The sequence below is a fragment of the Suillus bovinus genome, assembly GCF_016758785.1.
Source record: "Suillus bovinus strain UH-Sbo-P2 chromosome Unknown EDB93scaffold_78, whole genome shotgun sequence".
NCBI lineage: Eukaryota > Fungi > Basidiomycota > Agaricomycetes > Boletales > Suillaceae > Suillus > Suillus bovinus.
Genome location: NW_024542134.1, coordinates 31,796 through 58,697, shown reverse-complemented (window position 1 = coordinate 58,697; position 26,902 = coordinate 31,796). Strand labels below are relative to the sequence as shown.

The 26,902-nt window shown below is 46.6% G+C and overlaps 6 protein-coding genes across 6 annotated transcripts; 3 read left to right on the top strand and 3 right to left on the bottom strand.

Annotated features, from left to right (window-relative positions):
- Positions 1-1,557: 1,557 nt before the first annotated feature.
- EDB93DRAFT_1306627 (HAD-like domain-containing protein) lies at positions 1,558-2,611 on the bottom strand (the record flags this gene model as incomplete). The annotated part of the gene is made up of 5 exons (XM_041454757.1): positions 1,558-1,731; positions 1,783-1,859; positions 1,910-2,057; positions 2,118-2,224; positions 2,278-2,611. 5 exons carry the CDS (start codon positions 2,609-2,611, stop codon positions 1,558-1,560), a joined length of 840 nt encoding a protein of 279 aa, XP_041303286.1.
- Positions 2,612-4,796: 2,185 nt separating this feature from the next.
- Positions 4,797-7,747, bottom strand: EDB93DRAFT_1306624 (E1-E2 ATPase-domain-containing protein; the record flags this gene model as incomplete). The annotated part of the gene is made up of 7 exons (XM_041454756.1): positions 4,797-5,235; positions 5,295-5,356; positions 5,410-5,565; positions 5,619-5,976; positions 6,074-6,291; positions 6,350-6,409; positions 7,382-7,747. The coding sequence occupies 7 exons, from the start codon at positions 7,745-7,747 to the stop codon at positions 4,797-4,799; spliced, it is 1,659 nt and encodes a 552-aa protein (XP_041303285.1).
- A 2,875-nt stretch (positions 7,748-10,622) lies between these two features.
- EDB93DRAFT_1173467 (SWI/SNF complex 60 kDa subunit) lies at positions 10,623-12,417 on the top strand. Its single transcript, XM_041450419.1, has 8 exons — positions 10,623-10,695; positions 10,744-10,912; positions 10,965-11,111; positions 11,161-11,280; positions 11,336-11,471; positions 11,523-11,653; positions 11,705-11,944; positions 11,998-12,417. The coding sequence occupies exons 1-8, from the start codon at positions 10,673-10,675 to the stop codon at positions 12,262-12,264; spliced, it is 1,233 nt and encodes a 410-aa protein (XP_041303284.1). The 5' UTR covers positions 10,623-10,672; the 3' UTR covers positions 12,265-12,417.
- A 3-nt stretch (positions 12,418-12,420) lies between these two features.
- On the top strand, positions 12,421-15,277 carry EDB93DRAFT_1173466 (uncharacterized protein). The gene is made up of 8 exons (XM_041450418.1): positions 12,421-12,535; positions 12,591-12,608; positions 12,669-12,769; positions 12,829-12,980; positions 13,034-13,193; positions 13,249-13,362; positions 13,412-13,570; positions 13,624-15,277. The coding sequence occupies exons 1-8, from the start codon at positions 12,521-12,523 to the stop codon at positions 14,903-14,905; spliced, it is 2,001 nt and encodes a 666-aa protein (XP_041303283.1). The 5' UTR covers positions 12,421-12,520; the 3' UTR covers positions 14,906-15,277.
- A 1,033-nt stretch (positions 15,278-16,310) lies between these two features.
- EDB93DRAFT_1173461 (uncharacterized protein) lies at positions 16,311-16,948 on the top strand. Its single transcript, XM_041450417.1, is given in 5 exon segments — positions 16,311-16,341; positions 16,353-16,381; positions 16,392-16,551; positions 16,602-16,763; positions 16,818-16,948. The coding sequence occupies 2 exon segments, from the start codon at positions 16,419-16,421 to the stop codon at positions 16,688-16,690; spliced, it is 222 nt and encodes a 73-aa protein (XP_041303282.1). The 5' UTR covers positions 16,311-16,341; positions 16,353-16,381; positions 16,392-16,418; the 3' UTR covers positions 16,691-16,763; positions 16,818-16,948.
- A 345-nt stretch (positions 16,949-17,293) lies between these two features.
- On the bottom strand, positions 17,294-26,849 carry EDB93DRAFT_1232709 (uncharacterized protein; the record flags this gene model as incomplete). The annotated part of the gene is made up of 6 exons (XM_041451304.1): positions 26,479-26,849; positions 23,379-26,422; positions 23,250-23,324; positions 20,542-23,187; positions 18,580-20,488; positions 17,294-18,528 (listed from the first exon to the last, which is right to left on the bottom strand). The coding sequence occupies exons 1-6, from the start codon at positions 26,786-26,788 to the stop codon at positions 17,294-17,296; spliced, it is 9,219 nt and encodes a 3,072-aa protein (XP_041303281.1). The 5' UTR covers positions 26,789-26,849.
- Between the last annotated feature and the right edge of the window lie 53 nt (positions 26,850-26,902).

The window sequence follows — 26,902 nt, the reverse complement described above, 5'->3', positions numbered from 1 at the left end:
GGTGCGAACCTATGATTCTTCAACCAGAGCTGGATGGTGTCAACATATGATGCAGGCCAAGACCACCCAAGAGAGTCTCCATATGCAATGGTTTGCATCTCAGCATCAATGCTAAAGACAGCCCAATGAACCTGGGAAATATTGATGGGAAAGATGATGCACTGGATTGAGCCATCATGAAGTGAGTTGCCGAGGGAGTGCAGGTGACTGAATGCTCTATCAAAATGATACCTTGACCACCGTGCATCCCCGAGCTGTAATATATTTGTGAAATCGAGGGTCTCAACTGTATAGTTGTGGCAGCTATTGGAATCATCCAAGGACTCATTGATGGCAACAATCAATGCATCGAGCACACACCCGTCAATCATTGTATTAGAAAGAAGAGGGCGGAGCTCAGATATGTGTAGCCCAACAGATGCCCCTAATCCCCACAACTCTACATCCCAGGGGAGACGTCCAAGGACATCTAGAACCTCATCTATTGCTCTACCAGCCTCCTTGGCACTATGGTTGGTGACATGTTCGTCACGATCAAGCCTGTCAAGGACCCAATCGTGGGCGCTTAGCCACGTGAGGCGAGCCTCGAGGGCATGGGAAACCTCTTTCCAGTAGGAGAGGATCCAGAACGGAAGGTGAGTTGAGGGAGCAGATGGATGGATGACTGAAGATTGTCCATCAAACCAAGCTTGACCGAATTGATCAAGGAGCTTGGTGACAATATGTAAAGGAGGGACTGTCCATGACAAAACATCATCCAAGTCGGGAACACGGGCAAGTACCAGGCATGATGAGAGCGCGAGTTTGAAATCAAGTGAAGCAGGAAGATTAATGTCAAGGAGTTGTGTGATGGACAGAGTTTGTGAAGGGATGGTTGATTGAATGGGAGCTGGAATGGCCAACAAGCATTTGATTTCATACTTTACAGAGGGAGGAAGAGTCATCCGCTCAAAGACGCGGCCACATGAAAGCCACTCAGAGGCAATGAACACATTAGTTTCAGATTGCATGACTAGAGGGAAATGGAGCTTACAGATTTGACATGCAGCCTTTTAAGACTATCTCCACCCATCCCTGCAGGATGCGCAGCTCAACAAAATGATGTCGACTAAGTTGAAGCAACTTGTAGGAGCACAGAAGTCCATGCTGGTCGCCAGAGTTACAGACAGCGACGGCGAGTTGCCAGTGGCAGTCACAATGTAATGAACCTAATTAGAGATGGTCACAGGTCACACTGAGGTGTGAAGCTATGAAGTTAAGCGTGACATGGTCATGCGCAGATGGGCTTGAAGGTAGTGTCGAAACTATACAGTAGGTGTCATACCAAATACCTGCTGGAAGCCAGCTCCATAAAGGTTCACGATGCAAATCAATACCATGCCCATCATGCCAACAAGTACTAGCAGGTTGTGACGCAGGCCCCATAGAGGATTCAACTGCAGTATCAATATTTGGTGGTTGTGAACCGACAGAAGAGTCCCATACTGTCTGATAGCCACTGTCACATAACTAGCGACTCTTAGAATCCGCATTGTGAAAGGAAAGAATGATGACACACTAAATGCATGAACCAATGGAGATGAACTGGGTTAGTTGTTTGCTGGTGAAACCTTGCCAGCCAGCCCCCCATTGGCTGAAAGTCAAGATAACCTCATAGAAACTGAGGCCTTGCTGTTGCATGTACAAGAACCACATTGCCATCGTGCAGGGCCACAGCATCAGTCCATAGAACTGGGCAAGTATACATGAGCATGTTTAGGTCACCCAAGTCGTGAAACGTACCAAGTAGACATGGAAGAAAAGGTGCCAATCTGTGAGCCTATCAGTCCTTGCATTGCGTGGTTTGTGTTGCATCAAGTCTACAACAAGAAGTGAGCACTGGAAAGCTCATCAATGGGTGAGCACTCACCCCACTCTGGCTGCTCATACATCAATGAGATCAACATGATAACATTGTTGGTGATGCAATAGCAGACTTGTTGATACGAGTTCATGGGTTCCTGCATGCCCATTAACACATTTGCAAGGACTGCCATGAACTCCGAATAACTTCCAGCCTGTAACATCATGAGTATCGAACCAGCTGAAATAACACTGCTTGGGCAAATGCGACTCACAGGCATGAGGTACAATGTGACTTTCTTCAGGTTATTAAAGACTAGCCGACCCATCTCGATCGCGACAGGGATTGAAGCAAAGTTGTTCTTCAACAAAATCAAGGTGGCTTGAGAGAGATGGTATTGATGTCATCGAAAAGACTGTGAGGAAAGTCCATACCAGCTTCCTTAGCCACATCACTGCCACTACCCATTGCAATGCCAATGTCTGCGGCTTTTAGTGCTGGTGCATCATTGACACCATCTCCGGTGACTGTGACTGTATTGTCTCCATGAGCTTTGATTTCCTCCATGATTCGCATTTTCTGGTCAGGGGTAGTGCATGCAAATATGATCTCTGCATAAGTCCCGACGATGACATTCCAATCAAATGAGGTGAGAGATGTGACATCTTCCCCTGTAAGTACCAAAGAGCAGGATAGGATCATCATCGGAGGGCTTGATGAGGTAATAATCTTTTGGAGAGTCCTTCTTGGATGCAGTGGCTCGGACATCCTGGATAGTGTCAACAGCGTACTGGGTAATAATACTGACCTGAGAAGGGGGTTAATAGTGATTTATGGTGGTGGAAAATAAAGAAAAAATATCCTGGTGTGCAATAGCTAGAGCAGTGAGCTTGAAATCACCAGTGACCATGAAGACTTGAACTCCAGCTTGTCAGATGATGGAAATCAACAGCACAACATCTGGGTGGGGAGGATTGTGGATTCCAATTAGACCAATCAAGGTTAAATTGCACATCTCCGTGTACATGAGTTCTTCCACATCATTTGGTGCGAGTCCAGTCTTGATTGGTTCTATGGGTTTCCTACATCTATTCCCCCACAATGATATCAATTGTGAGGGTGTTGAGTCAAAAGTACTCATACTCACAATGCAAGTACACATTGGCCTTCATCAGGAAAACCCTTCTGAGGAAAAAATGTTATAATTTTCACAAAAAGTTGTGATTCAGATAATTCTACCTAATTACAAGAATTAGGAATAAAATCGCTAGAAGACAATAATGTACAATGTGAATATCACAAAATATTGAGAATTACTTGAATATACAAAAAGTGTATCTATTTTTGAGCGCAGTGTTCGGAGCCAACAAGAGGTTGAGGACAAGCCAAGCACAGAGAAAAAACCAAACCTTCTGAGTGTGAAAAGGTTAGTCTCGAGTTGTGGGAAGAGGGAAAAGAAAACTGCAAAAGGCACAAGGCAAGAAGAATCTTAGGATCTTTTCAAAGATTGCGCACCTATATGTTGATGCACACGGGCCAAAATAAAGCAGCTTGTGCTCAGATAGTACTTGGGATCAACAGAGACAAACCCTCAGAGTGTGTCAAGTCCGAAAAGTGTGTAGACTGGAGGGTCCGAAAGGAAACACTGATACAGACCAAAAACATGCTAGAAGTAGTAGAAAGGGAGGTGGGTGAGTGCGAAAAAATGAGAGAGTGACAGGCAAAGAAGATGGGCACAGAGAAAAAGAGAGTGCAGGCGCCGATTCTCAGGTCAGGTCCTTTTGACTGGGGTGAACTCGGACATGTGCTTCAGTAGGATAGAGGCACACCGGTGCAGGTGAATCTTCATATGACCGCTTACAAAGGCCCTATTTCGAGCATCAACATGTCAATGCTCGCAAGCTCACAATTCACTCAAAATGGCCATCCATGTGTAGGACAGTTTGATGGACTTGGTGATATCTGATGTCAACAAGGACAACATGTGTAAACAAATAAGCAAAGAGCACTTGTGGAATATTTGTGCTTATTTACTCTCACGCTTGTTTATCACACGGTTCCAATTTTTTTTCACTCGCATTCTTCCACCACCACCACATCATGTGAGTGTGTCAATCCTCCTTTGAGCTTGAGCCATGCTGATCAAAGGTGTTACCCACCATTCACAGGAAGTGAGTGTGTTGATCCTCAATCGAGCTTGAGCCATGCTGATCCAAGTCATCGCCCGCTGTTCACAGCATGTGAGTGTGTCGATCCTTGTTCGACCTTGAGCCATGCTGATCCAAGTTGTCACCTGCTGTCTGCAGCATGTGAGTGTGTCGATCCTTGTTTGACCCCTAGCCATGCTGATCCAAGTCATTGCCTGCCATTTGCAGGCTGTGAGTGTGTCGATCCTGTTTCTCGAGGACTTGAAGAAGGTTGCACCTAAGAAGTTTCACTGCATGATGGCGGACATCTATGAATCTGTACAGTAAGTTTCACTGGTGTGCATGGTGCTACTTTGACTTGAGTATTGACAATACTGGCAGGGCCCTGAAACAAAAGGGTGGCAATAATCAGGCTGATGAGTATCGAAAGGCATTGGCGCTACTGGACCTTGATGGTATGGGTGAGGATTAGCTTCTAGTATGGCACTGATCTTTAAATAGTGCAGATTTGTTGATCATTCCTTTTCATATACCCTGGTCTCTGGCAGCTTGGTCCGCGTGTTTCTAGTTACTTTGTATATGTCTTTTAATCAAATGCTATTTTTTTTTCTTATAACACCATCTGAAATGCATGATTTGCGCATCGTTATTACACATATCCTTTCTGAAATTCACAATGATTGCTTGTGATATCAACTAATTATTGACAATTATACATTATTTTCAAGGGGGTAAAAAAGTACTTCTATGTGCCATAATCTTCCTAAGGCTGATAATTTCTGATAATGATCAGAAATTATCAATGGTTAGTGTGATTTAACATGATTTGTCTCAGGAGGCTTTTCCTGATGTTGACTTGACCAGTTCTCTTGAAGTGTGGTGATTTTCTGCTTCACCAAACCTGTTAAACTGACGACTGTCCCATCACTCTGTAGCACACTTCCGCAGGAAGGGAACAGAACATCAGGAGCCCCCTTGACGAACATCCATGTTGAATCCCCATTCTTTTCAGAATTGTAGACCTTTGAGACCACGGAAAGCATCCATTTATTGCAGGAATTGAAAGGGATCTTGAACTTCTTCTCATACTCTTTCTGAAGAGTACTGGAATCTACATCAAGCTCTGGTATTGAAAGGGCCTCGGAGAAACGCAAAAGAGTGGTGTTGGTTGGATCGCCCTTGATCATATGTTCCTGCACCAGAAGGTGGTTGGTTGTTACGTTGAATTTCGCGCCATTGCAAAGCCTTGCGATCTGATGGAGCACCTTGAATGCAGAAAAAACGGCAGGGTTTGAGGCCTTCACAACCTGATCGTTTTTTCCTCGATGCTGAATATGTCATCCAGGAAGGCGATATTCTCTACCATCTGTGGGTCCATCAGCAAGTTGGTAATAAGAGCAGATGCATCGTTCATCTTACCATCTTTCCCGCAGTCAGCGTGCCTGTCTTGTCAGAACATAGCACAGACATGCATCCTAATGTCTTGATTGTCACCAGATTCTTGACCAGCACCTGACATTTAGCCATGTGACATGTGACAACAGTCAACAAAAGTGCCACACAAATTGGGAGGCCCTGCAAGATGTCAAATAAGAAGGGAATGCAGAAATTCACTGCCGGCCACCTACTTGCAGAACGAAAGTGGTCAAGCAACCAATCGAATTCACGATGGCAGAAGACATGGTGTCATACCCAGGATACGACATCCGTAACCAGACACCATATAGAAGAAGCAACAAGAGGAAGAAAAAGAGTGCGAGACATGAAATGATCTTTGTAAAGAACCACACCTTCTTTTGGATAGTGGTGAGCTTGAACTTCATTTCTCCCAACATCTTGATGAGGCATCCCATGATGGTCCTATCACCAGTGGCGAACACAACACCATGGCAAGTCCCTTGTACAACAAAAGTGGAAGTCAGGATGAGGTTACGAGTCTCCAGAGTGTTGTTGGATGTGGCATCAAGAGCTCCTGGTACCATTTCGCTGCAAGTAGACTTCAGCTGAATTGAAGCATGAAGATGTAAGACAAGAAACAGATCTTTCCCCTGTCAGGAGAGAGCGATCAAAGTGAAGATCTGACAATGCCTGCACGATGCACATGTCGGCTGGGACATGGTCGCCAGCATTAAGCACAGCGATATCACCAACTACTATGTCAGCAGCTGGGATTATCTGCTGGTTTCCATCCCTAACGACCACAGCCTCATGTGCAATTAGAGATTTTATTGATTTCATGATTCTGCTCGCATTCAAATCGACCAAAGCATAGAATGTAGCAAAAACAATGATGATGAGGAGCTGTAGCAGATGAGGATGAGAAGGGGGAAACTGAGCATCAGAGTTGATGGTCACGAACCAACAGTATGGCAACACCAAGAATGAAAGCTGTAGGGGGCCCAAGGGGTTGATAAGAGATCTAAAATGTATATTAGAAAGTCACAATTGAAGGTGAAAGACAGAATTCATGATAGTCAAGATGAACACTGTAGAAAGCTGATTCCCGCTGGGCTCAGCAGAAATCATACTACCTAGACAACAAATATTTAGGTAGATCTTAGCACGACCTAGTCTGCTATACTTGCAGAGCAAGTGTGTTCGATCCTATAGGGGTAGCTGTTTGGTATTAGTTTAGATAGTTAGTTATCAATAATAGGAAGATAATCCGAAGCTAGGAACTACTTGTCCGAAGGGAAACTGTCAGGTCCGAAAATATTGGAGTCGGGTCGGGTGTCGGACTATGCATTGGACTGTCAGGAATGTGTTGGACGGTGAAGGAATGTGTTGGAAGTATGTCAGATTGTTGGTCAAATGAGTGTCGGATGTGTCGGAATGTTTCAGAGAAAAAGAGCGGATAGATATTTCACAATACAATGAAGTACTACTAATATCCAATGACTTCCATCCTACTACTGAGTAGGGAAAAGTAAGTAATGCAATAGGTAGGAAGTACTAGATATTAAATAGTGACTATGTAGAAATTCAGAGTGCTATAGGCTGAGAGTAGTAGCGATATTTCGGGTCCGAAATTCTATGTAATAGGACATGTGGTACTGTGGACCATGAGAAAACATGTAATAATACTGTATACAATGCTTAGCAAGTCAAAAGGAGTAAATGCGCACCTAGTGGGGATAGATGCGACTGGACAGGACATAGGGAGGACTGGTCCAATGCATGGGAATGTCAGGTCGGGCATTGGGTTGGGATTGGACATGTGTTGGACTGTCGGAAAGTGCATCGGGTCAGGATCGAACTGTCGGACTCAGGTCAGGGTAGTCAGAAGTGCATCGGACAAATACTGTTTGACATCAGTATCAAAATAGCTGGTTCCAAGCCCAGCACCACGACCATCATTACAATGCGATCCACATGAGAAAGTTGAAGCCACCAAAATATAATTGAGCAATTTCTTCCAGTAGACAGTAGGAGGAGGACTGATGGTGTTCTTGCCATCACACTCCCTGCAGTGAACAATGGCAAGCTCCAAACTGATTGTGAGATAACTGGAATACTGGGTATACACTTCATTGACACTCAGTAGATGGACATCAATGCTTGCAATTGCATCCAATGGGTCTGGTAGGAATTTGGAGGTCGTCTGTTTCTCTTCGACATGACCTGATAACGTAGATCTGTTCATTGCTAGGTCAGCTATATACTGTGCGGGGTAGAAATTCAAATAGAATACAAATGCAGGTTGATTGTTGTAGCCTTTTTTAGACTCAGACTCGGTAGAGGGTGTTGTGTCTGCCATCGAAGTGGCAACCTGCTTCAAGATCTTTGCTTGCTCTGCTATTTATCAGTTTCAGCATAACGTACCTCATGGAAAAGTGTTGGCTGTGCCTTGTCGTACCCATGTAGATTAAGTTTTTTCACCAAGAGGTGTTTTTGCCATTCAGGTGCACCCCTGTGGGAAATGTTAGTAAAGATAAAAGTAAAGCAGACCCTATGAACAAGTCAGGTTATTCTTTACCACATCGGTGTGGTCAATCCAGTGTAAGTACTAATAATAGGTACTTGTTGCACAACATGGACTCGGAGTTGAGTTGTGAGTCAAGCATTGTCCTGTTTAGCATAATCTTGGGTGAGCTAGCATGTAACTGTATTGTAGCAATGGAGAGCAGACTGAGGAACTTGAGATTGATACTGTCAGCATCAAATCAGTCAGACATCGACATTGACTTGCCTTGATTTGTACTAGTGCTGAGGCAGAACTACTATTTGGGGTCAGTTCGGTTATAACATTGTGACCGGCAAAGGCCGCCAGTCTCCAGATGTAGACTATGTTCCTCAATATTGCCTCCACTCATCTAGAATATCCTGTGGTATTATTCCTCATTCAACACAATCCAACTCATCAAGATCAAAGCATTTTCTCTGAGCACTACCCCTTTTTAATGTTCTAAACTTCTTCAGTCCTCTTCAACTCTTCAAGAGCTGCAAATTCAGCAGCAATGCTGTCGACTCATCAGGCAAAATACCACCTCATCCTGTGGAAATAATGCATTACCATTGTAATTACAAGACACATGTATTGCATTAATCATTGTAATGGCTTATGACACATTTACATAATGATAACTATTAATTTTAGTTAGAGGTTAGTTAGTGGTCAGGTTATGATTATATTCTGTCTTGAAAAGTTAAATGTTAAATTAAAGGCTGGTGCACTGATAGTTACAGTAGTTAATGCAATACATCAATCTTGTAACTATCATTAATTAATCCATTAAAAGGACAGGATGGCCTGAAAATACTCTCTGGACCAGTATCACGAGGCTTGGTTGAGAACTGGGCTGTCTACGTTAAGGATGCTTTAAGATCCTGTGCAGTCTTGGTAGCAATGCCAACCTCATCATGAGTGTGCAAGTTGGATAGAGGGTGGAAACCCACGGGCACCCGTGGATCACTAGTATTTGGTTGAAATTTGTGTCCACCAGTCACATTGACATCAAGTGCGTTGTAGCTGACATCAAATGATGTGCCTAACTTTGACAAAACTCACATCTTCAGACTCATAACTATATGGGTCACCAGTACAAGACCTGTTTTTGAACGATGGGATTGCCACTCAATTTTGAATACTTAGCGAGAACATGAAAATAAGAGAAGATGTAAATTTTATCAGGATGCCGACCAGCTTGACAATGACAAATTCTGGTATGTTTGTAGTGCTTTTCCGTTAATGGATAAATATATCATGTACCCAGTGTACCCGTACCCGTGCCATGCCACTTGACCCAGCTTTAAATAACTTTCTCATTTGTTTACCATTCAAAAGGTTCACTAATGCTGACAGTAATGTCACTATTTTTCAACTTACCCGTGGGTAGCACCCAGTCATAAGCTGTACATGTGTCGACCCATGTCAGGCCTAGCATGCAAGCATGTTGACAGTGAGTGGACTTCCTAGCCTCCACAGCTTTTACAGGAAGGTTCGAACAAATCTAGCTGAGTGTTTCAGATGTGTAGACTGAGAGATTACACTGTCACATGGATGTGTTGTGCCGAGATCAGATAATGTGCACCCTACTTCATCTGCATATCCTATAATTGAGAGGATTGTGGCGGTAAAGACCTTCAGTGAGTGAATTTCAGAATTGATTGGAATATCTTGCCATAGGGACATTGGTTTTCATGCTCTATTGACAGGTTACTGGATCTAAAATACATGTGCATCCCCACATGAGTCTCAGATATACCACGGTGGTTTCGCTGGCATAACCAGGACCAGTCAGAAAAACTCCACATCAGTTTTGCGGCAAGCTGCAACACTAGTACACCATGTCACATATTCTGTTTTTGATAACCCAACAACTATGCAACATTAAAATAAATTAACAACAGGGGCATATGGAATTTAGTACTCTAGGGCGATGTAAAGAATATAAATAAATAAATCTGTCGAGCTTACATTGCCAAAGAGAAGCTGGTGCGGAACAGTGTTCCAGTACAGAGTTGCAAAATTTCTCACACACTGAGAACAAAAGCAGATCTGAACCCAGCTAGAGTGTTCCAGAGCACTCTAAGTACCTTTCGAATGGCGGCAAAAGGTAGTAAAATGTCAGTTTCCCCACTGTGTCACACTATGCTACACCGCTGCGTCTGTGGGGTGGATACCTAGTAGATAGTCTCATGAAATTTATTAAAATTTATCAAAGAAAAATTAAATTGTGACCATATTCTGTATGTCCCAAAAGTCCATGCATTAACTCTAGCACACACAATTCTGCATGAGATCCTTGTGTATGTTACATTTAGGTTTTCCTCCAACATATCACACAGTGCCATGTTTTCTGTTTGAAGAAAATCGAAGTAAATGTCATCCCATGGCCAACTTGTTGGTGCTTATGGACTAAATCGCAACTCCGCAAGTACACAGCGATTGTGGGAACGCGGCACACGTGACACGTGTGACATGGAGTGTGCGAACTACCCTAGACTACCCTCTGCCGGACTCAACATGTCAATTTTCGAAGAAAAAAACCTTGCATATACTGTACTTTCGATGTCAGGGTATCGAACTGTGTATTAAATTTTTATGTTTGTGTGTTCCCAAAAATGCGCAAAGAGACTGTAATGACAGTGAGAAACATTACATAAGCAAAATCATCTTTGCCAAACTATTAGTTACCTGTGCTAACTGTAGAGTGCTAGATCATCTCGTACGCCTATCAATATGGACGGAGTGAAAGCTGTTAAGCACGTTGTTCATGGACTTTTATGCTCAATATACTGATTAATACTTAGGAGACGCAAAATTACAGACAAATCCGTCCCAAATGCTCTTGCGCAACTGCCAGAGTTCGCCGAGGACTCACAAATGTACCAAAGCTTGCTAGAGATGGAAAAGAAGCTTGACTGGACAATGAACCGGAAAAAAGTGGAAGTGCAAGACGCATTGGCACGCAATCCGACTGTACGTTTCGCATGCCTACAACATACGATTGGTTTATTAAACAGATGATCAGACTGCGCGCACACTACGGTTATTCTTGAGCCACACAGTATCTGGGCAGCTGTGGCAAACTGGTGAAGCTGGTGCTGAGGGGGTAAACTTCGAGACGGGGCAGGGAATTCCAGCCTGGTGCCTGAAGGTTGAAGGGCGATTATTAGAGGTACGTCTGATTCAGCGAGGATCGATGCATTACTCTAACGCCCATGAAGCTTCCCAATCAACGTGCGCGGGACAGGGTTCTTCCTCGAAAATTCTCAACTCTCATAAAACGAATGATCGTCGAGCTTGACCGTGACCCAACTTTGTATCCAGATGGAAATGTCGTCGAAGTATGTGAGCTCGGTTGAGATGAGGTGGTTGTCTTATTCTGATTTGTTGTTTCAGTGGCCTCGGGGTCCGACTATTCAGCAGCCTCTCGACGGGTTCACCGTAAGGCGAACTGGAGACCAGCCGACGAAAGTGCGCCTCATAATATATCTCGAGCAGACACCAGAGCAGTATAAAGTGGCTCCAGACCTGGGTACGTCTCGTGCATCTTGACTTGAGTTCTCAGCTTGATGTCATTCCTCAGGCAATGTCTTGGGCATTAAAGAGGAGAGTCGGGTTGGCATCATCCAGGCTATGTGGAATTACATTAAAATACACGGCCTGCAAGACAAAACAGATCGCCGAAGAATACGCGCTGACGATTATTTGAGACCGGTACGCTGATTATATTGATTCTTCACCATCATATGAAGTTTATGATTGCAGATCTTTGGTGGAGAAGGCATTATGTTTCATCAACTGCCAGAGCTAGTCAATCGATATTTGATGCCTCCGGACCCTGTAGTCATCTATTATTCCATCAACCCAGCACACGTACCCCCAGAGCGCCCTTCTGCATGGGATATCGAAGTCAAGATGGAGGACACGAGTTTGAAGAATCGCATCATGGTGACAGTACAATCAAGTAAAGACAGCATGTCTGACCTCGCCAAGTTGGATGATGAAGTAAGATGTTCACTCCTCTAATCCAACTCTTTCTCTAACGCCTAAAAATGTAGATTGCGCTGTTATCACAGTCACTACATAACTCGCACACGAAGCGGCAATTCCTTCAAAGTTTCGCCAGAGACCCGGCCAATTTCATACAAACGTGGCTAGCATCGCAGTCTCGCGACTTGGAAAGTGTGCTTGGGAGTGGACCGAGTGAGGGTGCTACTATCCGTGCGGAGGAGTTGCGTAGGAGTGATTTCTTCAGGCTACCGTGGGTTGAGGAAGCTGTTGCTGTTCACGAAGGACTACGCCTGGCGTCTCGAGGCATGCAATGAAAGTTATAGAACTACGGCTTCTTGTTGTGTCGGCCTTGTTTTTGCAGTCTTATCTTATTCTAATCTTTGCATTGTTGTACTTACGCGTGTATTCCTCCAAGAGCTTTCGACAACCATCATTTCCAAATTTATGCTAATACGCGTGGACCTTAATTTTTTGACTCCGAAGTCGGACCACCCTGAAATGAAGACCACAATAGTTCCGAGCGCCTCTCGTTAGGCCTGACGACAGCAAACTTCTTTCATTCTTACTGTCATGGCCAGTAAACAGGCAAGTCCTCTATTAATTACTTTTGAGCTAGTCATGAAGGTGGTTCGTGTCACAGCTCGGGAAGTTGAGGCAGGTTAGTCGCCGACTGTACTAATACGGAGCCTCCCTACTCAAGTGCAATTGGAATGAACAGTGGGCTGGTGAGAAAATATCCTCGCGAGATAAGACTATCGTTGCGGAAGAGTTCAAGGACATCGAGCAGGACATCGAGCTTCGAAAAGAAGGAATCGTGAAGTGCGTTCCCCATTCGCAGAACTGTATAGAAACAATTGACATGAGTCGTACCCGACAAGGCTGCAGGCAGCTGCGGAAGATTATCAGCATGTACTTTCCAAAAAGAAGGAATCAAACGCTGTACAAGAGACAGAGAAACTCATGCCACTGGATGCATTGGGAATCGTAATGATCTCCCATGGTGATGAATTTGGAGACGATTCTGCTTTTGGTACGCCAACACTCTTTCTTTTTAATTTACTTTCTCTTAGTCGGTATATCTAGGGACGTCATTGGTGAAGTTGGGTAGAGCCCATTGCAAGGTTGCCACCCTGCAGGAGGCGTTCGCCCTTACTTTTCAGGATACCTTCATCACATCCTGCCAGAATTTCGTTCAAGACATAAAGGACTATGAACACCAGCAGAAGAAGCTGGAGAGTAGGAGGTAAGATAAACCAGTGCTTCCGCCGTTGTGAAGGTGCTCACTCTGAGTTCGACAGGCTGAGCTATGACGCCGCTATCACTAAGTTGGATAAGGTCAAAAGCAGCAAGAAAGAGAAAGAAAAGGAGAGGCGAGAAGCTGAGGATGAGCTACAGCGCAGCCGTCTACGCTAGTGAGTAACACGCCAGCATCAGTCATATAACTTGCTGACAAGGACATAGCGAAGAAACTGCTGAAGATGTACGTTCCCGAATGCAGGCTATTCAGGAAAACGAAATACAACAACTTCGAGAGTTGACGTCGTTTTTGGACCTCGAGCTTAATTTCGCCAAGCAGTACTACGAAGTGTTACAGGATGTAAAAGCAAACTGGTGCGACGAGTATGTTCATCCCAGTCAGTCTGAATATAGCTTCTGATCCTTAATATGTTCAGGTCCACTCTAGCAAAGTTCGAGACTCAACGGAAGAGCTTCCACCCTCCCGTCTTCTCACGCGCCACAGATGATGGGAAATTTCATTCTATATCCAAGGGGTCCATGATGTCCCACGTGTCTGGCGCAGTAGCTTCCTCTAACGGTTCCGATGAGCATCACTCATCTCCTATCCCCACCCGCCGGAAGTCGGATGCAGGGAGCAGGACTATCTCACGACCATCGTCACGGGCATCCCGTAAACGCTCCGATAGCAGCGTTACACGGAAACGTTCTGACAGTGATGTCACATCTGGTGCCCCCGATACTCCGAAGGCAGACAATCCGGGTAAGAAGATTAACATCACTGGTTGGGCATCGAGTGCCATGAACTCGGTGACGGGAAGAGGGAAGAAAGACAGAGATAACTTTGCAACCCTCACAAATGGAGATGACCCTGAGACAGACGTCACCGACTTTTCCCGTCCTCCAAGCTCTCGGTCCTTTTCTCGGAAATCACCCAGCTCCAAGGTGAAAGAACTACTGAATGGGTCCCCGCAAATGCCGTCTCGAATCATGAAGCCGCCTTCTCAATATTCACGAAAGCTTGTTCGGGCGTTACATGACTTTACAGGTTCATCAGATGAGCTCACCTTTAGAGCCGGCGACGAAATCATTGTTGTCCATGAAGTCCTGGATGACTGGTGGCTTGGAATTCTATCAAATGGTCGGAAGGGGTTGTTCCCCTCTACGTATACGGAAACCATTTCATTGTCACCATCATATCAAGGCTCGGAGCAGTCATCTGAAGACAACTTGCACCATACTGCTGCAAGTGAGGACAGCGAAGACGATATCGGTTACCTTCTTGGAAGTCGTGTCATGGACACGAGCCATCTATCTACGAGGCTCGGATATGGTTTTGATACAGAGAGCGTCACTAGTACTGTTCCTGAAGATGAGGAAGAGTCAAGTTTGGTGACGGCAAAAATTGTTGAAGAAGATGTGTACTATAACCCACGTCGCACATCTCCACAACTACTTCCACCTTCTATCTCAAGCATTCGACCTTCCTCTGATACCAACTTTGCGATCAGGCGTGCTCCCCCGCCTCTTCCATCACGTCGACCGACTAACACGGCTGCTCCCCCGCTACCTAGCCGCAACTCTATCAAGCCCCAGTCACAGTCTAACAGTCCCCGTCCTCTGACATCGGCATATCTGACACCATCGCCTTCTGCCACCAGTGTGCAGGGACCAAACATCTCACCTTTTGATAGCCTCTTGGATGTGTCTTCCGCTTAAAGCTTGCGATGCGGTCGCCCCGACTGTACGCGGTGTTCTTGAATAATCTGCATTTGGTAGATCGACAAGCAAGTTAGCTGTCGTTTCACTAAATCATTGACTGTGGCTTACTACACCACGTCTACTGTGCCAAGGGGGATTCGTCGGATAGGCGAGCTCGGAGCCCTCTAGATTAAGTTTGACTTTTATTTTTTTGTTGTGTGGATTCTTCGATACAAGCTCTCGGACATATCTTCATCAACGTTAACTACAAGTGTATAATCATTTGATGTGAAGAATCCACGTTCAAGTCTGGAAGGAATCAGGTGATCGGTTTCCACTTTCATTATAGTTAGACGCATGAGACTTGCGACACTCGCATCTTTCTGGTCCGAGCGATTACCTTTCAGGAAAATCGACATTAACGCATATGACGGGGATGTCCTATTGGAAAACGAGTTTTGTGAGCCATCGACGCGGTCCCACCGTGATTGGTTTGAAATGCATGTAGTATACTCGACCCGAGTCGGTCCCACCCTCTTAGCTGGACTCGACACCTAGTATCTGGTAAGTATCATACTACGCAGACGAGATGCATCGGACATCCAGTTTCAGATAGACCATCATTACTATTACGGAGCTAGTTCGTGATGAAATATGCCCTTTCCCAAGCTCCGATTACAGAGGACGACTGCCCTCATACAACGCCAGTCAAAACGGTAGGCTGCCTCATTAGACGCGATGACCCCATGATCAACAGCTCAGTGTCTAACTCTACTTACCTTCTCATTTCGGTCTTGCCATGGCACATGTACACCACTTAGCTTGAGTCTAACACTCAACTGATATAACCCTTCATCCCTCAGCCCTCGACTTCTCAACGCCCGTCCTGGTGAGCATAGCCTCCTTTCTGCTATGGATACTCGACGGGGAACGATGTCGAGCGGACCGCTACAGAATATATATCCATAGCTTTTGCTTCCTCAGCTGACAGCATTCCTCGCGAATAATGACCCACGGCAATATATTGAAGCGCGTGTCCGGAATATCTTGAACATGTAGAAGTAGGCCTGAATTTAGTGCTGGTTAATGCCGGACTACAAAATGTTAACTTCCTATAAGGGCGGTCTGTATAGGGGAAAAAGCTGAGCCCTTTCTTCTTCGGCCGCCAGGTCAGCATTTGAAAGCAGGGCTGCATTCCATCATAAATGAGAGTCACATCGTTCTCTTTGCGCTGCACGCTGCACGCACGTCCCTATGCAGATCTCATATGCATGGCCCTGCGTCACAACTGAAGATTGTGATAACGGCTTGCGTGCATTACGCATGCTGCTGTCACCACTGAATTCTACTCATTCCCGCACAAACGAAGGGGGAAGACTTATAGCAATAACAATTCTGCCAGATTGATCAGAGTCATACCTATATGTATATGCAGGCCATAAAAAAAGCCGGTCATCTTCACAGCGTTCCCTCCCATCCTCAGAGACATCTCCCTTCAGAGAATTTCATATTATTACCTCGCACAGAAAAAATGCGTTTCTCCATTGTTGCTGCTTTGACAACATCTATGTTTGTCAATGGTGCATGTATCAGAAAGAATGATTTTTGCACAGTAGGCCAGCCTAATTCCGTGTGTTGTGCTGGCTTGGTTTGTGCCCTCCAGCCTCCGATAGTGAGTATGAGCAGGTCGCTGTGCAAACACATATATACTAACCTGCACGCACCTCAGGGTGGAAACATCGGTTCTTGCCAGCATCAGAGGCATGTCGCGACAGTACGTCAATGTTCCCACTTTCGCTCTGATATCATGGTTGATCAGTACAATACCCAGTTCGAAACCTTTGAAAATGATTGAGCTCAGTTTGAGTTCAAGAGGCTGTCGAAATGGGCGTTATTAGTCGTCAGATTTGCTGATCGAGTTAGATAATACCTATATCAATAGACTAGCTCTATGGAATCGATCAATACATGCACCTAGCAGCGTCTGAGCCCATCAGTAAACTGGTGAGACTCAGATATTTGCAGCCGAAGTGGTTCTTTTCCTACACGGCAAGCCACCCACGGTTTCCACGATTTCGTCACGGTGCTCTTGAGGCGCTCACTACTCGCTTGGTTCTGAATATTCTTCGCATCGCCACCATTCCTCAATCAAAGCCTGCTTCGTCGATGTTAACTTCCTGGCCATAAAGATAGAAGTTGCTGGCACTGGCTGTGTTGTACGAGTAATGACCGAAGAACCGACGTAACAAGATGTATAACGTTTCAGATCCGACTACAAATTCGACTACAAATACATTCACGAAGGACGTCGCAAAATTACATCATGAGACTAGTGTTGATCAGAATTGCAGTCAGTCAAGTATCTAGCAGAAAGGTACTAAAACTTACGTTAAATAGACCTGGCGCTCAGTTAAGAAAATCCCCCTTGGTCAGAATGCGGCCATGGAACATCTTTCCGATATGAGTTGGCAGGTACCCCATGCCTTTCCTTCTCATTCCAAACAACTCTTTCAGCGGAGGAAGCTGGGATCGCTTGAACGGACACGATGCTCTCGCAGAAGGGCGATTCTCCTCTCCGATGAATCCATCACTGTCGACTATCAAGTCCTCGTCCCCCAAATCCGGTGCGTTAAGCCCTAAGAGGTTGCAAGTGTGGAGATACTTCTCGTAACTGGAGAAATATAGCTGGCCCGCAAAAAGGTTTAGCTGGCAAATCAGCGGTTCTGGCAGTGTCAGATGTGGTGCCGAAGGAACACGGTAGAGTTGAAGATCATCGCATGCCTTCATCGTGTTTGTGGTCCGAGGAGTGTAGATGCATAAGTGAACTACTTTGCTCCTGCGGATATGAGGTAGCAGTGTGTTCACTTCGTTCGGGCTCATAACTACCAGTACTCCAGCGTTACTGTATACGACCCAATTGACGGGCCGCAGGTATTCATCCGCTTTCTGCTTGGCGAGGAAAGTCCCCACCGTACGAGAGAAGTCACGGGTGACTAAAACATTTTGCGCCCACTGCTCGCTCTCATGAAATTCAGCAGTGGTGTTGACAAGGCTGGATAGCGCTGGAATGAACGCTGGGGACCATGCAGGAATTTGGCCGGTCCTCACAAATCGACGAATATCCACATGCACTGAGTCCCGAGCTGCAGGTTGCACTTTGGGCGGTCTTTGGACTTGACGTTCTCTTTCTACCTCGTGGACTACCTCTCTTTCCTGTTCCTCATCCATGCTCCTTTCGGGTCCCATTAGAACTCCAAGCTCCTCGCATTTCCTTTGAATGTCTGCATCGCAAACGTGGGATACTTGCGAGGGACTGCGTGGTGCGTACATATATTCTAATGAACACTCCTCTGGCTGCAACCAGGCTGTTTTAAGGGGGGAAATCGAAGTGGTAGGGGCGCGCGAGAATTTAGTCCATGCGGAATGCCGTGTGTTGAAATCCGATCCCTGTTGAGCCCAGTGGAATGCACGCATCTGAATGTCAAGACAAGTTTCGAGCATCGTCCATTGCAGGATATCTGCAACGTCGATATCATCTATATGAGCTTTCTGAGTGGCTGAGCGGATGCTTCGGTCAACTTCCATCGGAGCGAAAAACATCACTGAGTGACCATTACCCAACTTCCGCATCCGCATGCATCCTATGTTGGTTATTGTCGAAATCGACACTCATGAACTTTGGAATTACAAACCTTGCGTCAGGCGGTCTTTAGTGACTTTCGGACCGAGTGTGACAGCAGCTCGGAAGCCGGAAGGAAGCTTGACATCCGTTCCTCTGGTATGGGCGTCGTCCAGATATACCACGCACTGGTCGAGCTGTTGGGCAAAGGGAGACGACACAAGGGGCTCCACTGTCCCATCTCGGTTGATGACAACAATTTCATCATCGTCATTCACAAAGACTGCAGCTTGGGCATTGCGCTTGGCTCGAAGCCATGCCTCGGCCAATTCCTGATTCTTCAATTCCAGCATCTGCGCACCCACATCCAGGAGCACGCGGACCTCGGGGGTTTGTGCGATTAAGGTATCGATGAACTGCTGCACCTTCTGGCCAGATGGTATGGGTCGGTAGCAATTGTTTTCTGGACGCAAAAGGAACGCCAGGACCCGCGCATTCGTGCTGCGTTGGTAATCGAGGTCATGCTGCACCATTGAGCTTGGTAAAAGATAGCGGTTGTCGTTAGTACCAGAAAAGCCGGTCGTGATATGTCTCTTCTCTTGAGCGAGATCCCACCCGGAGCAGGTGAGTTTGCTGGGGAATGCCTTCGCTTCCTTTGGAAAAACTACTCGGGAGAGGTAGAAGTCTATGACTGCCTTGTTGAATTCGAACAGTTGTTGAAGGACAAGGAGCTGCTCTGCTGATTCTGTATTGATTCCGCTAAGTTGACACAGACTTTCTGGGACGGATTGAAGTGCAAGCACCCAGGATTCATACTCGTGGGTAGGGTTATCCTGCTTCAGGAGGAGCTCGAAACATAACATCAACTGCTGGAGCGTGAGACCCCCATAATAGTATGACAGGCACGTTAGGGTGACAGCAACGTCCGGGTGGCCAAACTCTGCCCGCAATGAGGGCATGTCTTTTGCCCGAAATGGAACAGCTAGCATAGTGCGTTTTGGGGTGAGGCCATAGTCCACGCGCCAGCGACGTTCTTTGAGGGCGTACACCAATATACCACATGCCAGCAGTCCACGCAAGACTAGGAGGCCTGGCCAGGCCGTAGTGTGTCTATAGTGATCTTCCACTATGCTGACACAAGCATTGGTTATATTCTCAAATGCGATGAAGCAGTAAACAGCTTCTTTGAAATGGAGAGATGCTTGATCAAAGCTGATGTTTTCAAGCGCGCCATTGATGACATCCTCTGCGATCCATTGGACCAGTGCTTCACCTGCTGTTGGGTGCAGAACACGAACAAAAGGGAACCCTTCTTGCTCACGAGTGGACACATCTGAACGAGAGGGAAATTCGCTCATAAGCCGAGTGGCGTGCTTCGCGACAAGACTCAAAACTTGTTGTGTCGTCGTCCACCTTTCGGGATGACCTTGAAGCGAATTCTGAAGACCCACGGTGTATACCAGTTGGTAGCGGACGTGCAAAATTTCATCGCTTTCATCCAGGATGTCGCGTGTGTGATTGTCGAGCCATAGCTGAGTCCGCAGCATACCTTGAGCAACTTCAATCTGAGGGGAGAGCTGACGGTCGACGACCATCAGCTGGAACGATAGAATATGGTCTGGTTGCACGACCAAGATTCCCTTGGCATCCATGCATTCTTGCATCAGGTCACGATACATTTGCACCTTCGATGAGTCGATAGAGAGTGCGCGGGAGAATGGGACATAGAAAATGCGTCTTTGCGCAAGGCCGCTTAGTCGTTCGACCAGAAGCTGAAACATCTGGGAAGACAACGACTTCAGCACGATTACTCGGACCAGTCTGTGACCATCAGAAAGCGCTGCTGCTGCGAGGGGAACGATAACATAGGATTTGCCTTCGCCCATGTTCAATTGGAGAGAGGTATTTCCTCCTTGGGATGGTGACATCATCTCCAGCGCAACCTTGACCTGGACTGACCGTGCCAAGAACTGACTTTCAATCTACGAATGTCGGTTATCAATAACCATCAACGATTGCTTTCTTCATAGCGTACCTGTATTAAAAGCCAGTCAGGGTACTGCTCCGGATCAAATCCCTCGCATTCTTCACTCTCCAACTCCTTGAAGAACTCGACCCAGTTTTTGTTAGCAGCAAAGACTAACAGCCTTCGCGAGCGTTGCAGTTGCAAAAGTATCTGCGACAGCCGAACAAGAGTAGCACGCCAAGCCTTTCTCAAAGGACTTCCTGCTGCAGAAGCCATGCGAGCGAAAAGAAAATTTGGTGTAACTCGAGGCCATAATGCGGCATTGTATAATGTGTTCTCAGCAGGAGAGGCAGGGGAGAGGGCATGTGAAATAGATGCGAGTGAATCTTGGAATTGCCGGTTATGGATAGAATGGTACTCAAGCAGTAGTTCCATCGTGTATGGCGTAGAATCTGGTAAGGCAACAATCTTTTCGTCACAGTAAATTGACCTGCTCTGGTCCAGATCGTTGGCGTATTTGCGCCGGAACTTGTCACTTCCTCGGGCGCGAAAGTCGTCGATCAACTGTTGCAACCTCGCTGCAACTCTGGAGTCTGGAGATACCAAATCTCTCCGACTGGCATTTGGCAGAACTTGGGAAGACCCGCACACACCTGTCACAGGCGGATCTCTATCGAATAGATGTTGGGCATCAACGGATGAGGCTGGTGATGTAATATGCCAGTCCTCGAGGCGAAAATCAAGACGATATCGAGAGGGTTTTGAAGGAGGGTTGGGCGTGTAGAACTGCTCGAGCGTCCCCTGCAGGCTATCTATGTGTAGCTTCAGGCAATGGTTTTGCCAACAGCTGCGAAATAATACGGAAAGTTTCTTTGACAGTTCATCGAGGTCGTAGCACTTCACTTGCAACGTATTAAATACTGGAGAATTTTCGCGTGGCCAAGCATCCGAAATTTTTCCGAGAATGACTTGCTTTTCTGAGCAACACTTGTCTTTGAAAGCTGCACGACGACGCTTCTCCAGAGTCCTTTCATCTTCCCCAGGATTTGCAGCTAGCTCTTTCTCCTTGCTGACTTCATAATTTCTAATACACGAATTGATGATCTTTCCCAACTTCGTATCGGATGGCATGAAACCATCCAAGAGATGATATGAAATGAACTTCGGAGGGCCTCCCAGGCTGTGAATTTCGGGAACTGTGGCGAAGGCTAGGAGTGTTGGCACGAGCGCATGATCGTCCAACAAGCTGTATGACATCGAAGCCAGGGTGAACAGCAGCCGAGATGTGTCTTTCTTTGTAGCTCTACGACAGCAGTCGTACGCAGAAAGGAAGAAATGCGAAAAAGTCGGTCGAAGCCAGTCTTTGGAGTACTGCAAACTGAGCGGCTCGCCAGCGCCCTTCATATCTTGCCACTGAGTCAAGAAACTGAGAATATTCCATTGTACAGCAAGTCTGCTTGGCCACTGACGCACCATGAAGGCGGTTTGAAATGCCCTCTCTTCCGCGACTTCGTCAGGAATATGACGTGAAGTATAGATGACATCTGTATCACCGAGTGGAAGTGGAAGAGAGAACTGATTAGGATAGATCGTCGAGGCACGGACTGAGGCGCGCTCAAGAAGGTGGTTGATGGACTGTGGAAGCTCGTAGGCAACCTGAAGGTTTGCAGATCTTTCTGAGAAAGTCGAAAGCTTCATTCCGTAATCCATGATAGATTTCGCGGCTGGATGAAACCCGTGGTGCTGTGCAAGGGGCGTAAGGCACGACCATGAAATTGTCTGCATCTTCTGAAGATGAGTAGGATACCAGACGCGCTTGGTTGACAGCGAACTGATCTCGCGCAGAAGATCTGTGTCGCGAGAGCGAAGCTTCATAAACGATCGACAAGCTGCAGAATGCAAGAGATGCAACGCCTCCTCTGTCCCCGTTCGACCCGTCAGGGGATCAGGAAGACAGCCACTGGTAACAGCGTGAAGGAGTGCCTGATAGAGCTTACTTGTCAGACCCACGTTCCCAGTGAGGCAGCGTAGATCTGTATCAACCCTATACAGCTGGTATGTTACTCGAGTACCTTCAGGAGCGATGGTGACGCGGACATGGTGACCATTAGCGGAGTATGAGATATGACCATCTGGGATGATTACGGTGCGCGAATGCTCGTCCGCAATTTGCAACTTTGGGCGCAGGATAAGTTGATTGACCAGTCCTAACATGGTGCCACTAGACTGAACGGCATCAACGACCATGTTGCGCATGTTACGAGACTGCAATTCTCCATCTTCATCAATGAAGAATTCAAGGCCATATCGGGGCAAATCAGCCTTCAACAAGGGAGTGCTGCCAAATGCTTTGTTATACGTGACCATGATGAAGTATACATCCTCCAGAGGACGCAGCCTCTTGGAGATCATATCCCACGTTTGGCTGTGTATGTCGACAAGGGTGGCACCGCTGGAATTCTGCAGTGTCGAAGAACCTGAAACAGAAAATCGCAAGATCCAATTGTCAGACGAAGATTTCCACGTATTTTCTGCTGGCCGAATCTCAATTTCGCCTGTGTGCAGGTTAAGCCAATGGGTATGACCCACGACCAAGACGGTTGGCAGATCGCTCAAGAACTTGTGTCTCGGAATGAGCTGGAGGACAGGTGAGTCGTATTTGATATGCTTCGCACGGATGATGAGATCGTTCAAGTCATGGAGAGCAAAAGACACCTTCAGGAATAAGCAAGTGCGTCATTAGTTGCTGAGTGATTACAATAAAAGTAACTACTAACCTGATGGTCACAGAAGTTTCCGCGTGTCGCATATTCCATTCCACGAATATCAGCTGGAATGATATCCAGAACTTGCTGTAGTCGATAGCTGAGCGTGTACCAACAAACCTACAACTTTCAAAGACTTACATCACCGAAAATCGATTGGTAAGTGGGATGCTGCACTACCGTTGAAGGAAGCCTGCCTAGCTGCTTCCCGTCAACAAGCAAGCATCCGCTAATCAAATTGAAGTGCACGTCCTGTGGTGATTGGGAACGCAAAGGTGCAGTCTGTGTCACGAGCCAACGAGAGTTCGGAGCCGTGAGTGTTCTCCAAGGAGTTCCTGGTCTGTAGCTGCCCCAAATCATAGCCATCGCCCAATCAAGACCCTCCCTGTGAAAAACTGCATATTGACGAATAGCGGACTCTAATGCGTGGCAACATCTCTTGTCTCGCTCTAGCAGTAGTTTGGAAAATTGCGGAAGATTGTCCAATTGGTTCGGAGTGTTATCATAAATCATGACCGCACAACATACAAATATCTTGATGTCATCGTTCGACGTCAGGAGCAGTGAAGCGTCTGCGTCGACATCGAAAGTACTCCTACAGGTGATTGCCAGATCCCGAACGCGTCCTTGTAAATCCTGGCTGACCGTCTCGTCGTTGCTAGCTTGCATTTTCCCTGATAGTTGCGTCAGCAACGCAAAAGTTGCAGTTCGTATCCTTCGAAGGAACGAATGTCCACGATTTTTGACACTCTCTTCCTGAGTCGAGGACAAGACACGACACGCAAGCATGATGATAGTGTTGAACGTGATAGCTTCTAACCAATTACCTTCGACGCTCGCCATCAAATCCTCTAGCTCGCCAAGTAGTGCGATAGCAAAGGGCACGCTATTCAACTCCTCGTGCCAAACAAGGCTGTCATTGGACGAGAATGGGCCGACCTGTGAAACAGTTTGCGCCAGCAGTAGATGAACTTCATCACGTCGGAAATTGAGGGTCCTCGCGCGGAGTTCACGTAGCACATTCATCCATTGCAAACGCGGTCCACTCCGCAAGGCTCCGAATGCGATGAATTCATGTATATTCATGTCCTTGCGACAATCTGCCTGATTGGCTATCACCTCGTTTGACGTATGAGTTGTCCCTGCAAGGTATTGCTGCAAACCATCATACGGTCCCTTTGGAAGAAGGAAAGTGCAAAACTTGGTGGCGTCGCATCGTAACAGTACGTCTGCCACCCATGCATCTGTCCTTGTGTCGAAAGGCTGAAATTGAAGTCCGTTGTTTACACAGACTTGACTGTCCAGCGCAGGAATGTGAGTGTTGTTGTAATGACACTTGGAGAAAGGTTTGGCATCCGACGCCAAAGTGAGCCTTTGTCTTGCGTGGCACGTGCGATATCGCTTCAGGGCGTCATATTCTGGCAGTGCCATGAAGGGATGAACAGACAAAATCTCTTCTGGAGTGCAGATATCTACGAAGACATGAAATGTCATGGATCTCCACATGTCGAACGCAATGGGGCACGCTAGCTCAAACACCACTGCGATCGCATCCTTTTCACGGGCTGGTAGTGGCCACTCGTGAACCGTAATAGTCATTGACCGCATCTCCTTTTCCAAGAGACACTTTTTGCAGCGTTTTTGCTTGTGTTTTTCCCTGCCGCGTGAAGTGAAGACGAACTCGTGCTCTAAACTTTCTGCGCGTTCCTTCAAGTCACCGTACTTCTTGTTAAGGGTCTGAAGCTCGTTCAACTTCTTCTCCCGCTGTTTCTGACCATCCGCCTCAATGCGAACCTTCAAACACTGCAGCTCGGATGAGTGGTAAAAATATCGCGCTGCGAATGAGGTAAACGAGAATGCTGAAAGACATCCGGAAGCCTGGTGGTGACGAGCTTTCAAGTAAGCATGCAACTTCTTCAAACGGTCAAGGGCAGAAGCTTTGCGGATTAAAAGACATTCCCAAAGCGTCAATGGGATTTCGGGGGAGTATTCTGCCAGGAGTGGGATTTCTCTAACAACGATCTTATCCATCGCTACCCAGAGCTCGAAAAGGGTGAGAAGCATGATAGACAGATTCTCCGGGTTTCCTTTATAATCCTTCAGCGCTCTTGAGGAGTACGTAGAGGCGCATGCCTCAATCGAGACACATGCAGACTCAGCACTCTGGAGTGGCACGCGCGCCACCCAGTTGTCGATCCCTGATCCAATGGCGGTCTCAAAGTCTGCCAGGGCAAGATATGGTTCTGCGGCATAAGCAGCTACTAAGAAGCTACCTTCGGCGTCAAGGAAATGATCGATTGTCCCGCGGGTGTGGTGGCTGGGATTGAATGAGATTGTTTCAGGGGAGGAATGCTGGTTCTGCAAAGCTTTGCTTATGTACTGTCGGCTTGTGTTCAAGGAAAGATGGGTATCTCGCAGAACGTGGAGGGTCTCAGGAGCCCAAAGAGGCGAGGCCCGTTGCGTGTTCTGAACAGATCCCCATCTTTTCTCCAGGACGCCCCTTACATCTCTTGTGACAACGGTGACCATCTGCGATAACGCTGGAGAAGCAGAGGATCCATGCTTGAAAAGACGGCGCGCGATCTTTGCCGACATGAAGTGTAAGATGTCATTTGACAAGTCGTAGTCGAGTGCAAGCGATGTGAGTCGAGTCATGAAGAACAACATGAATGATTTATATGTCGTTCGTCCGAGAGCACTGCGCTCCACGGTTGTCTGCATGGCAACGCGAATAACAAGCCAAAGTGAAGACCGCCTCCACGGCAACTTCGCGCTGTCCCAAAGCACATCATCTGCAATGCGCTTGCGGATACGAGGAACATCGGCGATGCTCCCGAGGCCACGCAGTATACCGGTCAAGAGTTCCGTGATATATCGCGGATGCGTGGTGTCCCTCTCTTCGAGAACAGTAGATTTAGCTTTTGTCCTCGTCGCTGCTGCATCAAGGACATCTTGATCCATGTGAACTAGGAAATTTGCCAGCTCAGCGGGAAAGGTGGTATTATCAATGTTCATATCTGGAACTGCGATGGCAGGTCCAGGATAAAAACATATCAGCTTTCCCTTTGCGCCCATAACTGCGGTGGGGTCAGGAGAGACCTCAAATGACTCGAATACGGTCTCGGATTCGAGCTTTCTCATGACCACCGCAGCGTTTTGCGCGCGAATCATATATACAAGGACATCTAAAAATTGATACTGAATATAGAAAAATAATGAAAACGAGACGAAAACAACAGACCTCCAATGTCCATAGCGTTGATTTGAAATTCGACTTCTTTTTCAGACATCACGCTGAATCTGATTGAGTCGTTGAGATTGCGAAGCATTTTCAAGTTGCTTGTCCAAAGCGGCAACTTATTGGACGATAGCTGGTTACTGAAGGTGATAGCAGCATCGAATACTGCTTGAGATAAGGCCAGATCGTTCTCAAGTGATTGGTCACTCCCTTGCGGCAACTTGAGAGGAAGAAATACATGATTGATGATATATTCCAGACTAAGACGTTCTATTGACTTGGAAAGAGGGTTTGCTGTTGAATATTGAGCCATGTTACCAGTGGGCTGAAAGAAAGGAATTGGCCACTGACTGACGGCCACAGGTCTAATAAGGGACCCCTAGGCGCTCATCCTCACGCCTCGAGGTGGGCTGTGCAGGGTTAGATC

Coding starts and splice junctions, on each gene's coding strand:
- EDB93DRAFT_1173467 (XM_041450419.1), top strand. CDS start 10,673: ATGGACGGAGTGAAAGCTGTTAA. Junction 10,696..10,743: donor GACGGAGTGAAAGCTGTTAA/GCACGTTGTTCA, acceptor ATTAATACTTAG/GAGACGCAAAATTACAGACA. Junction 11,281..11,335: donor CAGATGGAAATGTCGTCGAA/GTATGTGAGCTC, acceptor TTGTTGTTTCAG/TGGCCTCGGGGTCCGACTAT.
- EDB93DRAFT_1173466 (XM_041450418.1), top strand. Junction 13,194..13,248: donor AAGAAGCTGGAGAGTAGGAG/GTAAGATAAACC, acceptor TGAGTTCGACAG/GCTGAGCTATGACGCCGCTA. Junction 13,571..13,623: donor AAAGCAAACTGGTGCGACGA/GTATGTTCATCC, acceptor TAATATGTTCAG/GTCCACTCTAGCAAAGTTCG.
- EDB93DRAFT_1173461 (XM_041450417.1), top strand. CDS start 16,419: ATGCGTTTCTCCATTGTTGCTGCTTTGACAACATCTATGTTTGTCAAT. Junction 16,552..16,601: donor CTTGGTTTGTGCCCTCCAGC/CTCCGATAGTGA, acceptor ATATATACTAAC/CTGCACGCACCTCAGGGTGG.